The following is a 14,068-nucleotide window of genomic DNA, read 5'->3' as shown; positions in this document are numbered from 1 at the left end:
ATATATTTGCCTAGGGTTGATTGTGGTGTGGTGTGGTGTGGTGTGGTGTAGTGTGTGATAGAATATGTACCATTCACGGTAACATTAAATCTATTTGTTAACGGAGCCTGACCAATCAGCCCGTCTTGCGACCAGGATATGGGGACCAATTCTAATCCACGGTGGTAATTTTGGAGGATCTCGGATAGAAATAACCTGACGGCAAAAAGAAACGTTACCAACGATATTTCTAGGATAAACTATGACCAACACAATTTGAAGCAGCAATAACAATTCTATTGTAGAGTGAGTGAGTGTGTGAGTTGGGTTTGACGCCGCTTTTAACAGTATTCCAGTTATATCGCTGCGTGTCAGCTTAATGTGGGAGGAAAGCCCGAAGTGATGCAGGTTTCAGACGTTTACCACTTCGGTGAAACCCACGAGCACGGGTATGGCGCTGACAAACCTAGAAATATAACCGGGATTCGAACTGTATTGTAGAAATTGATCATTCAGAACAGTAAAATGCGAATTTACTAATTCAACAACAACGTCCTTGACCTCAAACAGGGACATTTCTTGACAAGGGGTCATTCGTCCCGTATTCGATCAACAACATTGGTTACAACTTTAAGGTGACGACGGCCCAGACCGTTCAATACGGGATATGACCTCCATGAGCTGCAATGCATCTTCGAATGCAGCGTCGAACTGAGTAGACAAGCGTCCTAACATCGACTGCAGGTATCCGATTCCATTCCTCACGGAGGGCAATGATCAACGCTTGTCTCGTGAAGGGAGGATGTTGACGTTTCCGAAGACGACGCCCAAGCTGGTCCCAGAGATGTTCTATGGGTGACGGATCTGGTGATCGAGCTGGCCACGGCAGGACAGTCACGTTGTTGGCGTTGAGGAAGTCTCTAGTAAATCGGGCTTTATGGGTTGTGGCGTTATCTTGTTGGAACACCGTCCGTTGTTGACGCTGGATGAAACGAAAAACCACTGGCCGTAAGATATTGTCAATGTAGCGTTGTGCTGTCAAATTTCCTTCGGTGATGACAAGTTCCGTCTTCTCGTCCCCGCAAATGCCGCCCCAGACCATCACACTTCCGCCCCCCGTAAGGTTCCACCTCCTGGACACAACAAGGAGCCGTACGTTCACCACGTCGTCGATAAACTCGCGTCCGCCCATCAGGTTTGAAGAGTTGGAACCTGCTCTCGTCACTAAACAGCACTCGCCGCCATTCCCTTTGTTGCCATCGCTGAGTTTGCCTGCACCACGTCAATCTGGCACGTCGATGTTGACGGGTCAAGGTCATGCCCTTGAAAGGGCAATAAGCCCGGAGACCATAATGTCGTAGTCGTCTGGTCACTGTTTGTCTGCTGACCGGATGTCCTAAACTGTTGGCAGCTGATGACGTCACAGTAAGAAATCTGTTCCTCAGATGAAGTACCCGTAAAAAGCGGTCATCCTGCGGGGTGGTGACCTTTGGTCTGCCACTCCGTGGTCTGTCTGCGGTTCTGCCAGTCTGTCGGAGACGTGCGACCAGTCTGGTAATGGTCATCTTAGCAGTTCATGTTAATGGCAACCGCTCTCTGTGTCGCTCCCATCTGCAGCATATTTATGGCTCTCTCCCTCTGGACAGCGGTCAGTCTTGGCATGTTCGTTGGTGTTAATCATCGCAACCAATGATAGGGAACAGATCCGTGCGTAATTTATACCCGGAAATTGCACGATAATTTGGGAAAAAATGTTTGAAGAAATTGTTGACAAACACCAATATCTCCCAAAATCCGCAAAGCACGTGCAAAGAACGACAGAGAACATGAAGGCTGTATTCGTGAGATGTGTCCTTTACTGTTTTTGAACATGTTGGCATCTTTGTTTCAAAGTGGCAAATCAGTTAATGTTGGTAACGTTTCTTTTGGCCCTCAGTATATAACCCGATTCTATAGAGCACTTGTTTTCTGCCCTTGAAAATCCAACATATTTGTAAAAACGAGCTTCGTTTAAGCTAAGTTACCGTTACTGATAGAATTGTAGATCCAACTCCACTCAGTAATATGGCTGACCATGCAAGAAACCTGGTCAGCTCAGTGGGCTTACTTACTCAACACTGGATTCTCAAACCACACGCTCCTGGTTTTAAGCCTGTCTCACATCATTGACGGATCTCCGACAGCAACGAAACTCGTTATGTAGTAAAGACTAAAGTCATCGATAATTATACTCGGCACACAATCCTGCCGTGAATCGTACTCACCATTGCAGTAGAAGCAGCCAAGCGGAATGAAGTCACAATGGCAAATAAATAAGATCAGTAATGTCAAAGTAACACCTGTTGTATAACTGATTTACGCTATGCATATATATATATTTTTTAAAAAAATCACCGACCTCTATATTGAGCTCACAGGAGTTTCTGGTATACATATCCCGGAAGTGGTGCGGCTCAATGTTCACATTTTGAAAATATACCGTATTTCCTCGATTAAAGTCCTGAGCGTATATTTCTTTCAGACACTGTTTATCCTCGGCTTTTCAGTTGAGCCCTGGCTTTAATACTTCACAATCTTTTACTTATGATTCGGTCTGAACCATTTTTGGCACCGAATTGGTTTCTGGATTCTGGTAGGCTGCATAATTGTTCATCAATAACAGGAGGCCAAAGATCTTTATAGACGTGAAAGTCCCGTACGCTTCTTTTGCACGAGAAAAAAAATACGTCAACTCCAGACATTGAATTTCCACATGGTTCTGTCAAGAAGTTCCAGTTTAGGGATCGATCGTTACGCAAAGATAATAATAGGGACAAATCCCATTCGTGACCACTGGCCCCTTTCGGTAACCTGCACGAAGACTCGTCTCCTAATCGATGAATTTTATGTGCGAAAATACGAAAAACCAATCATGACTTAAGTACTTTTGATTTTACTTGCATTGTAAAATATACCCCAGACACAGTTAAATGTGTTTAATCGTACTGTTTAATAATGTAAGCCCCGATGTGTTTTCAATAGCATCTGCATTTGCGCTTAGACGGAATTCAGTGGGAAAAATGGCCACGAGAGGGGCATGACTCCCGACATATATTCGGGTTGTCCCGGAATAACACGAGTTGGTCACGAATGGAACATCCCTGCATAAAAAAATACTCGGCGTTTAATCAAGACCCGGCGTTTATTGTTATCAGATCCTGGCGTTTAATCGAGGTCCAACGTTCATTCGAAACCCAGCATTTAATCGAGGAAATACGGTAGCATCCATACATATTTTTCCCTCATGTTACACATGGCGTAAGGTTTGGGACATGTAATAACTATTCCACTTGTTTCCTATCCTGTAAGTATATCCCAGTACACAATCACCATTACCCGTTGGGAGTCCGGGATAGAAGACGGATAGTCCTAAGAGGCGACTAAATGGATCGGGTGGTCAAGCCGACGACGTGTGGATCGTTGTTCGCAATATCAATCGTAGGATATTTCTGGTTCACAATCGATTATTTACAGGCCGCCGTCATATAGCTGGACTATTGCTGAGTGTGTTAGGTCGCTAGCTGAACAGCTTGACCATGAACGGTGTGATGAGTCTCGAGAGTAATGAAAAAGACTACAGGATTCGAAGCCACGACCATGCAAAACCAGGCTGCTACGGGACACAACTTTGTCCAACGAGTTTCGAATCTTTATCAGACCCCTAGATCGCCAATGTTCTGCACCATTGAATAATACAATAAAAAGCACACAGCAGAACAAACAGGACTGAAAACCGAGTTTAATACGCACACTATGATACAGATACAATTACAAAACTTGACATAATTAAGCATAACAAGGCGACGTCGGTGTATCTTTGAGCGTTGACTGCCACATCTCGACGTGACGACGTTGAACTGTGCGGGCTACGTTGTCGTAGTTGAGGAACAGCGTCCTCTCGACCCTGAACCTGTCTGAGGCGAGCCCCAGGGGTAACGCTCCCCGGTGTATCCTTATAGATGTGTAGATTTGTGGGGAGATGTCTCTGAAACATTGGGAAAAAGTCCTGAACCAGGCTTTAGTTGCTTGTTTGTTTGGTGTTTAAAACCAGTGATGGATAATCTGAGCAACGCCACAAGCTGTTGTGATGATTTTACATGGTATATGTACGCCATGTCAGTAACCTGTGATTTTCCTGCTATTTGATAAATTGTTGAATGACCTTATGACATATTTATCAGTTGGATGATGTTGGTTATGTTCATACTTCTACAGGGACGGTGGGGTAACCTAGTGGACAAAGCGTTTGCTCGTCACGCCGAAGACCCGGGTTCGATTCCCCACATGGGTACAATGCGTGAAGCATTTTATTTGGTACACCCACACCCACACCCACACGGGTCACACCCACAGGGGCCACACTCACGACCACAGGGGCCACATCCACACCCACACTCACACAGGCCACACCACACCCAAACGGGTCACACCCACAGGAGCCACACCCAACCTGGTCACACATGCTTCTTGGAAATGGAATGACAGACAGTTGACTACATTTCTTGGAATTTGTAACGTGAGGTAGAAACAATTTCCGACTATTGAAGCTTCGTTAGGCCTAACTTTGATGAAATATATTTTTTGACACTGCCGAGGCTCACAGGCTCTTGATCGCGAAAACTTTGTTGACACAAAACAGTCGAACTACAACAAATGTGACTTTTAACGAGTGAGTCAGAGCATGGCATTTATGATATATGTCTCTATTTATTGTCAACTAAAGTTCATTTCAAGGCGTCAATAGCGATAACCTGACCGTGGTTGCTGTAAATGACGGCAAGATGTGCGATCTTCCGATCCCTTTACGCACGATTTCGCCTAAATTAATCTAAACTATATTGAATGAACTTTTGCATAAAATAAATAATAAATGCTGCAAACATATGTCAAGGTATACGACGAATATATTTTTATAACCAGATAGTGTAATAACAGGATTAAATTGCGGACTTCATTGCGGATTTGTTGATTGGTATTTCAGGCGTTTTTTGGCGATGGGGACACTGCAATTACATCGTGTCAGTGACTTGAGTTTACTAAAAGTGTATATAAATTTTGGGAGCCATGTGTTATCGCACACGCAAACTGAGCTAGCGCTATATTGAAAAGCGTAATAGCGAGGGATCACTGTACGTGAGCCTGCAGTCTTTGTTTCAAGTGAGTAAGCTAGTGAAGGATAGAGTAGCCTCCCTTTGCCTCATAAGCACTCACAGGGGTATCTTCAATAACAATTTTCATTGCCAGTACCGCACGTCAGGTTATGTTACAGCGGCCTATTTTACGTTTCTTCGGCGGTAGGGACAAACCTATTAGGAAGGCGGAGAGGAATTCTGAAAATTCAAATGAATCTATATCGGCCGAGAATAAGAAGTATGACGAATATAAACGAAAACGAACATTCACCGCTGGGTGGAAAGACCATTCCCTTGGGTTGCGTATAATGACAGGGCCGAAGTCACGAAGTGCACCAACTGTTCCAAGTACCCAAACATACAAGCTTGCAATCGAAAGAGAACTTTTATTGATGGATGTTCAAATTTCAGAATTGAGTATTTGAAAAGTCACAATACATCAGATGTACATTTGCAAGCTCCTCACAGCGATAGTACGTTCGCGGAGCTCTCTATACTATCGCTGCTACCAGTCAAAACTCACCACTGTGATAGGTGGCCCCAACCATGCTTGGAGTTGAACTCGCAACTGAATGACCGTTATGTTTACTAACAAGCCGAATACAATTACCGCTTATAAATTACTTACTTTGTAAGTCAATTTGAATTTCTATTTCATTAAAAGTATCATCTTTAATTGTTATAGTAAGAATGTAAGGGAGAAATTGGTTGATTTTCCCTTTGTCTGCAATCTCGAACCAATCTGATTATTTAAACAATAAAGTAAATTCATCCGGAAAACATGGTCAGTCGTAAACCTTTTCAAAATGAAATATGATGGCATTTCCAAAGACGTGAACAAAAGTATAAACGTTACTAGATATGGGGTCAGGGGGCAAATTTTAAGATTCTTGTAATGGCCGCGCCCACACTGGTAGTCGCGATGTTACCGAGAGTGTAACGAAGGAGTCACACGCTGGGAAGGAGCTTGGTACATTTGGCGTGTATGTCATATGAGAGAGACAGACAATGCAGAAGTTAAAAAAAATATTCATTACTGCATTCCATGTTGTAATTTTGAGTATAATTTACACCTACTTGACTGTTGGTGTCGACATTGGAAACAAAATATATAGGAACATTTCACGTGCACGCGAGTGTATCAAAGCCATCGCATTTTCTCCCCAGAAGGTATGTATTCCCGAACTGAAGAAAGACAGATTTGTGATGGAAGCACAGACAGTGTCATCTTGGAACAAGAAACTGTCTTTATAAGATATGTAAGCCATGGTCAACCAATATCCTTCCATGCAGGAACAGTACCTCTTGAACATGCTGATGGTGTGCTAGATGGAAGTAAAGCTGTTGAATTGAATCAGTTGGAATATGTTTTGCTGATCTGTTGAATACTACAGAAGCAAGTGGCCCTACTTTAATGTCCATGAATTATGATTGTGCTTCCGTAATGCTTGGCAGCAAAGATGGTGTAGCAGCAAAAATATGCAAATATGCAAGACATGTTGTACCAGTGTATTGCGTAGCACATAAGCTTGAACTGGCCTTATTGGATGCTGTCCAACATTTTCCTAGTCTGTCAAATTTTGAAGATGTTTTGAAACAAGTTTTTAAGTTTTACCATTTTAGTCCTAACATGAGAAGGGAACTCAAGTCAGTGTCCAAAACATTCAATACTGATCTTGCCATTCTTTCTGATGATGGCTTGCGAGCACAATCCGAGCTGTTAGAGCACTGAAGATAAGCTTTCATTCAGTACTCAATCACTTTGAAAGTGTGGCCACTGGTAGATCAGATCAAAGTGCCAAGTGTCAGGGAGGGATGGCTGAGGAAAATGAAGACAGTTTCATTTGTGAATACAATGTGCATCCTTCTTGATATCCTCCCCATCCTCACAGAGGTGTCTCTTGTCTTCCAGAAGGAAGACCTTCTCATTATTGAACTCCCTTCAGAAATTGAAGGTCTTATCATGAAGCATCTTCACTGTAGAATTGGACCCATGAAGATTCCGGGGTAGAATAGGTCTTCAGCAACCCATGCTTGCCGTAAAAGGTGACTATGCTTGTCGTAAAAGGCGACTAACGGGATCGGGTGGTCAGGCTCGCTGACTTGGTTGATACATGTCATCGATCCCAATTGCGTGGATCGATGCTCATGATGTTAATCACTGGATTGTCTGGTCCAGACTCGATTATTTACAGACCGCTGTCATATAGCTGTAATATTGCTGAGTGCGGCGTTAAACAACCAACCAACCAACCAACCAACAACCACTGTAGAATTGATCCTGTTGGAGCAGGGGGGGGGGGGGGGGGGGGGGGATATGGAATACTATTAAAAAAATGTACGGGGGGGGGGGGATATGGAATACTATTAAAAAAATGTACAACCATGAGAAATCCTCTTTTGATGGTGTGAAGCTAAATGGTGTGTGCCCCACTGTCATCTTTAAAGAGGATACACTCCTCATATCAGTTGTTGATGGCATCATCCCCATTCCCGACCTCTCAGAGTTGATGGAACATATCGCTGCACTTTTCTCAGAAGAAGAAAGAAAACAAATGTCCAAAGAATTTATTGACCTAATAGGGCACCTAAAAGGATGCACCAGACCAGTTCTTGACACATACCAGCGACTGCTCAAAAATACACCTCACAAGGTCTCACAACTCATGCTTGTGGTTTGTCCAGGAACGTCTATTTGTCACTTTGTCATACACTGACAATTATATCACATGGTTCAAAGAAACTTTCAGATTTTGATCCAAGACCTGCCATTATGGAATGGCTTCACAACACACCAGGATCAAGGTATATCTTGTCTTTAGTGAAAGGGGCTAAACCTGAGTCTGTGTATCATGCATCAGCAAATGTGTTGATTAGACTGTCACTCACTGTGTACATGAGATGTAGAGTAAACATGGTAAATAAATGCGACTAAAGGGTCAGATTTAATCTTTTTTTACAGAAATCCATAGGAGACAGGTGTATCTGTTTTTCCAGTTCAACAACAGTCACATTGTACTTATTAGCTTGATTGTGGGCAAGTACATATAAAATAGGGCAAGTAAGAATGTTGGTCATACTTGCCCTTGGTCAAGTAACATTTGTCATAGATTGTCCACTCCAGATTTGTCAAAGAGTGGTGTTGATTTTTATGCCTGTTTGTGAGACAAATCCCACTTGATAGTATATACTTGTAAAATAGGCCAAGCCGCATCATTGTGAGATTCCATTAAATAAAACACACACACACACCCTCCTCATGGTTTATTCTCCCTGCAGTGTTTTATTGTACGACAAACAACTCCCACTCGTCGTTTATTTCTTAAATACTATTATTGGTTTGTAGAGGAGGGTTGATACTTTAAACATTATATACTTCTGGGTTGCCATCTGTCATGGAACCTTAACAGAATGATAAAAGAAAAAAAAACTCTCTGAAGCAAGGACACTCAACGATCAAGTTTATGGAGGGACAAACATGAAAAACCTCCAGTTATTATAATTATTAACGAATTCTATTTACAGCCGGAATGTAAAACACTGAACATTAGATATAAATAATACATTTCCAATTATTTCTATGAATTGTTTTGCTGACGGGCAGGACGTGCTTACCGTTTTTTCGAAAACCTGTTGTCGTCATTGATATTTCATTGCTCCATTCATGTAACTGAATCCGTTTCGGCAGATAATCGAGAATGATTACATTATTATTATATTTATTTGAACTATTATATACCTACTTAATTGTTACCTGGACTTGTAAAGGACAAGGTATGATAAGGCCCTTTTTTGGTCAACAGGTTCTTGAAAACATCAAAAACAAGGATCAATAAAAAAAATACTGGGAATGAACAGGGTGACAAAATCAATGCAGTGTTTTGAAAAAGGCAATGTTGTGTGTCCCAATGCAGAAATGCTTGTGGAAATAGTCGGATGAAAAACTTTTGCAATCAAGTGACCTTTATGCCGTTTACGAGACGCCTAGTATGACATAATTTAGTGTCACGTAACTACGCAAGCCGGGTAATATATGGTACCGCCGGCTACTGGCGCCGATCTACGAATCAAGGCCTTTCCCTGTTAGTTTGACAACACTGACGTTGCGGTTGACGATGGTGTTGATTCAATAAATTATCATCAGATCCCGTTAGACCAGAAACTAGAGGTGGTGACTAGAGACACATTGCATTCCCTGGCTACAGCCGACTTCTGCTTTAAATCGTTCGACGATGTTGTTCAGTCATAATTCAGTTACTCACTGCATAACGACTTAGTTGATGTGCATACATTTCGGCAGTTGAGAATGTCATCACTTCTATGAGCCTATACATGATTTACACGTGTTTATTCAATGAAGCCAGAATACATTGTTGTTTGGAAGCGCTGACTCATAAATATACTTACTCAAACTAAAAAAACCACTACATGTGAACACCAAGCGAACTTCGACCGCCCTATCAAAATGAAGGATGCAATTGTAAACCGATTCCCGACTCAGAACATATATTTCCGGATAGTACAGTGTCACCCTTTGGGTGTAGTGAGTGAGTTTATAGCCACATCGGCAATATTTATGCTATATCGTGACTAAATCAAGTTATATAGTTATGATACACAAAACTGAACTATAAAACCGAAGGACAGTAAAATAACTAGATTATCACAGACGTGGATTTAAGTTAAAACTAGCATGCACCATATAAATTGAACTATTCATAATATAACAAAATAAAAATGCGCTAGACATCACCAGAAACCAAAGGTAACGCTCAGGGCTCAAAGTTCACGCAATAGTCTACGGAGAGCAATGTCAGGATTCTTTGATAGCCCCGATTATGATCCGCAGTGTGTCACCAGGATAACTTTGATACCCGTCATCATAGAGGTAAATATCTTTTTATTTAATTTTTTCATCCAATGGAAGATGTAGATGGGCGTTGTAAATCCCATAGCGCACTGACGAGTCGATATATAGCCATTAGTGAGGTGAGGTGGGGTTAAACGTCGCGTCTAAGATTATTGCACTTATGTAGCGACGTGCACGCACGTGTGTGTGTGTGTGTGTGTGTGTGTGTGTGTGTGTCTGCATGTACTAGCCGATTTATAGTGCCAGCCCACTGAGATACCATGCCGCAGTTTAACACAAATACCCCACTCAGACACAGTATACTGACTCCGAGCTGACCAGTCCTTGTTTAAGCCCCTTAATGCCGAGCGCCAGGCATGGTACGAAAAGGTTCCATCTTTTAACGTGTTTTGGTATAACGCGGCCGGGGATAGAACCCCGGACCGACCTTCCGCTCTCCAGGCGGACGCTCTACCTCAATACCACGGATGCGGTCTATAGCCACTACTAGTGACAGAAAAGTTGATGTAGCCTGGTGGCTGCAGCGTTCGCTTGTTTCACCAAAGGCCCGGGTTCGATTCCGACATGGGTACAATGTGGGAAGCCAATTTCTGGTTTCCACGCCGTGATTTGCTGACTATTGCAGAAAGCGGCGTAAAACACACCTCACTAAGAAGCAAACTGATATTAAATGATGATGAGATGTGGTAACCACAGCTTAATATTCACATAATGCCTACCTGACTGCCTTGTCGTGAAACTTGGCATTGCGCCATTTCTCCACCGCCTTGGTGTCGCGGAATATGACCAGGTTCCCCCAGTTTCCCCCGGGCGTCCTCTCGCCACTGATCACCGCCATGATGTCCTCGTGGTCTCTAAGTTGAGACAACAAGCAATCGTCCATCTCCCACAGATCTTTCAACCCACTCTCATCAACGCCATTCCACTGGTTCCCGATGAAGCCCACAAAATACAGGACGCTCCCCGAAGCCTGACCTCCTTCCCGCAGCTGTTGCACAATCCGTGCTCCATGGGGCAGGATCAGCTTCGACTTACAGCCGTTCTGCAGGTGCGAGAAGTACCCCAGCGTGCACCTGTTGTCATAGTCGTTCAAGTCGCCAATGTTGTCTAGTTCCTGGTTGAGGAAGTCAAGGCACAGCTTGAGAAAGCTGAAATCATCTCCGTACGTTTGAATGCTTCTTGCCTCAGTCATGGTGTCTCTCAATGGTTCGTTTATCATCTTCGTGTGCTTATATACCCCACGTGAATAGGCGCAGCTTGTTGTTATCTGATATTTATTGTAAGTAGGCTAACTTCCGTAGGCTAGTGCCAAAACGTATAATTTAACTCTCTGGGTCTGGCAGTATATTAGTATAAGGTTATTGAAACCGTATTTATAAACCTAGTCATTGGGATCGCTATTAAGAAAGAGACTTCTTTCTACAGGCATTAATACCTATTGTGAGGTTTTACTTTCCAGTCGGGTTAAATCTCATAAACACGGACGTTGTAATGTCCCTCGGAGTTTATATAATATCCAAGGGGTTTTACATAATGTCCTGGGTATTTTATTAATATAACTTCCGTTCTGATTGTAACGTACTGAAATGTAAAATCAAATGACAAATGTTTTCTTTATATTCCCGAGGATGGAACTCTCAACATTCATATCTGTAGCCCAGTGAGTGTACCCCGAGGCTACAGAGGTGTTGATAATCTTCACTGGTTTTTAGAATGTCCTTTTCAAGATCCGTACGCCAGCAACAAATATTTTAGGCGCGTTTCCTAAGGTTCATGGAAAGTATGTTCGAAACATAAAAATGTTGATAAATGTTGTTTTAAATTTCTTTTTTCGGTTTATAAGCATTGAAAAACACTTTCCCTCGGTTTTGGTAGACAGAGCATGCCCTTGGGGTTGGGAATAACCGCGGGGGCTTCGCCCCCTTGTTTTTTCCCTCTCCCCAGGGCATGCTCTGTCTACCAAAACCTCGTGAGCGTGTTTTCTCAAATACATAGACACTGAATATCAGACCGTGAAATAATAAATGCTATACAGCATTTGAAAACTGGCAAATCACCGGGACCTGTCCTCTGTTATTACTCTTCTATAAGCTTCTTTTTAACCATATTGTGGGACTTATTGTCCCATGACATAAATCCGACTCGAAGGATAACCTTTAAATATATTTAATTCTCATGAAATGAGTGAGTGAGTGAGTATGGTTTTACGCCGCTTTTGGCAATATTCCAGCAATATCACGGCGGGGGACACCAGAAATGGGCTTCACACATTGTACCCATGTCGGGAATCGAACCTGGGTCTTCGGCGTGACGAGCGAACACTTTAACCACTAGGCTACCCGATCGCCCCAATTCTCATGAAAAGGATGGGGCACGAGTTATCACAACTCAGAACGCCGTCTCCCATAGATTTACATGTATGCTTATTTACAGTTAATAAATCAAATGACAGAAAGGAAAGAATGAATTGCCATGTTAGACATTATAAGTAAAATATTCATATCAATGATTGAATCTCGAATAAACTTTTGGATCTCCACACAACAGATACTGTCAGAATGCCGAGCAGGGTTTCGCGAAGATTACTCAACGATTGATCACATATTTACTTTATTTTCACTGACACATATACTGAGTCAAATTAAAAACTTCACATTTTAAAAAGTAATCCCATATATGATATATATATATATATATATATATATATGATATACAATGGACAAATGTATCAGTGACGGTCATTTTTAATAATTGATGTCCAAAGAAGGATTTTAATTAACGGTGGTAACCATAATTTGTTCCAAGCACCTACGGTATTCGGTAATAACATCAACAGTTTAAATCATAAGTCCCAAGCACGAGAATCTGATGGCACACAAGTTAAGTAGCGTGTATGGCCACCATGTGCGTTGACAACTGCCACACAACGCCTCTGCGTGGACCTTGTGATGCTTGTGAACACATGATTTGGAAGACGACGCCATTGTTACTGCAAAAAGATGCCAAGATCTTGCAAATTCTGTGGTTGGTTCTGGAGAGTGCGCAGACTTCTGCCAAGAGCATCCCAGACGTGTTCGATGGGATTGAGGTCGGGAGACATTGACGGCCAGTCCATGACGTTGACTCCCGAATTCTGAAGGAGATTCCTTGTCGAAATTGCTGTGTGGGGTCTGGCAATGTCGTGTTGGAAGATCAAACCGGGTCCATGTGCTGCCATAAAAGGCAGAAGACCTGGTGCCAGTACCTGGTCGCGGTAAGCAGCAGCGTTGAGGTTGCCACGGATGACAAGAAGCCTGAAACGTGCATTGCCAAAGAAAGCACCCCATACCATGACACTTCCGCCTCGAAATCTGTCAACTTCCTATACACAACACTGGGCGTAACGTTCATGACGGCGCCTCCCCACCCTCGCCCTAACATCAGCAAATCGAAGATTAAATCGGGATTCATCACTGAAGACGACTTGATTCCAATTCCTCTGAGTCCATCGTAAGTGTCGCTGTGCCCACAATTGACGTTGACGTCTGTGTAATTGAGTCAGAATCGGCCCGAAGTATGGCCCTCAGTCTACCCCTAAACAGTTCATTACTGGTTGATGCAGCCGTCAAATATCGGTTACGGAGGTGACGTAAGACAATCTGACGATCCTCTGCATGTGACGTCACACGTAGTCGACCTGGCCGAGGGCGATCAGCAGTGGTACCCGTTTGCTGTAGACGCGTAGACGCGTAAATCATAAACAGTCCGTCGACTACAACCCATCGTCCTTGTGACTTCAGCTACGGACGTTCCCGTCTGCAACATGCCGATGGCACGTTCACGTTGCACATTTGAAAGGCGTGGAATGACAAATGGCCGTAAAGACTTTTGTATTCTTGTGTTTTTCTTTTTTTTGTTAATGACTGCTAACAAGTATGGCTGAAAACACGTGCGGTAACCAGTTGCACGTGAAAAAACACTTTTGCCACTATAGTGCTGTGCACATGATTTTGATCGATTCACCTGCACAAAAACGGGTGTTATCTGAAGACAATACGTGGCCATTACT

At 42.9% G+C, this 14,068-nt stretch overlaps 1 protein-coding gene across 1 annotated transcript; it reads right to left on the bottom strand.

Moving 5' to 3' along the window:
• Window positions 1–3,751: 3,751 nt before the first annotated feature.
• On the bottom strand, window positions 3,752–11,212 carry LOC139459269 (uncharacterized). Its single transcript, XM_071240720.1, has 2 exons — window positions 10,740–11,212; window positions 3,752–4,003 (listed from the first exon to the last, which is right to left on the bottom strand). The coding sequence occupies exons 1-2, from the start codon at window positions 11,210–11,212 to the stop codon at window positions 3,805–3,807; spliced, it is 672 nt and encodes a 223-aa protein (XP_071096821.1). The 3' UTR covers window positions 3,752–3,804.
• Between the last annotated feature and the right edge of the window lie 2,856 nt (window positions 11,213–14,068).

The sequence above is a fragment of the Haliotis cracherodii genome, unplaced genomic scaffold, assembly GCF_022045235.1.
Source record: "Haliotis cracherodii isolate W230 unplaced genomic scaffold, xgHalCrac1.p SCAF_13, whole genome shotgun sequence".
Taxonomy (NCBI): Eukaryota; Metazoa; Mollusca; class Gastropoda; order Lepetellida; family Haliotidae; genus Haliotis; species Haliotis cracherodii.
This window is presented reverse-complemented; position numbering and strand designations above follow the sequence as displayed.

Bases quoted from the DNA above. Each gene is read 5' to 3' on its own strand.
- LOC139459269 (XM_071240720.1), bottom strand. From the start codon at position 11,212: ATGACTGAGGCAAGAAGCATTCAAACGTACGGAGATGATTTCAGCTTT. The intron at 4,004-10,739 runs GTAGGCATTATG...CCAATGTTTCAG, and splicing joins TTTCACGACAAGGCAGTCAG to AGACATCTCCCCACAAATCT.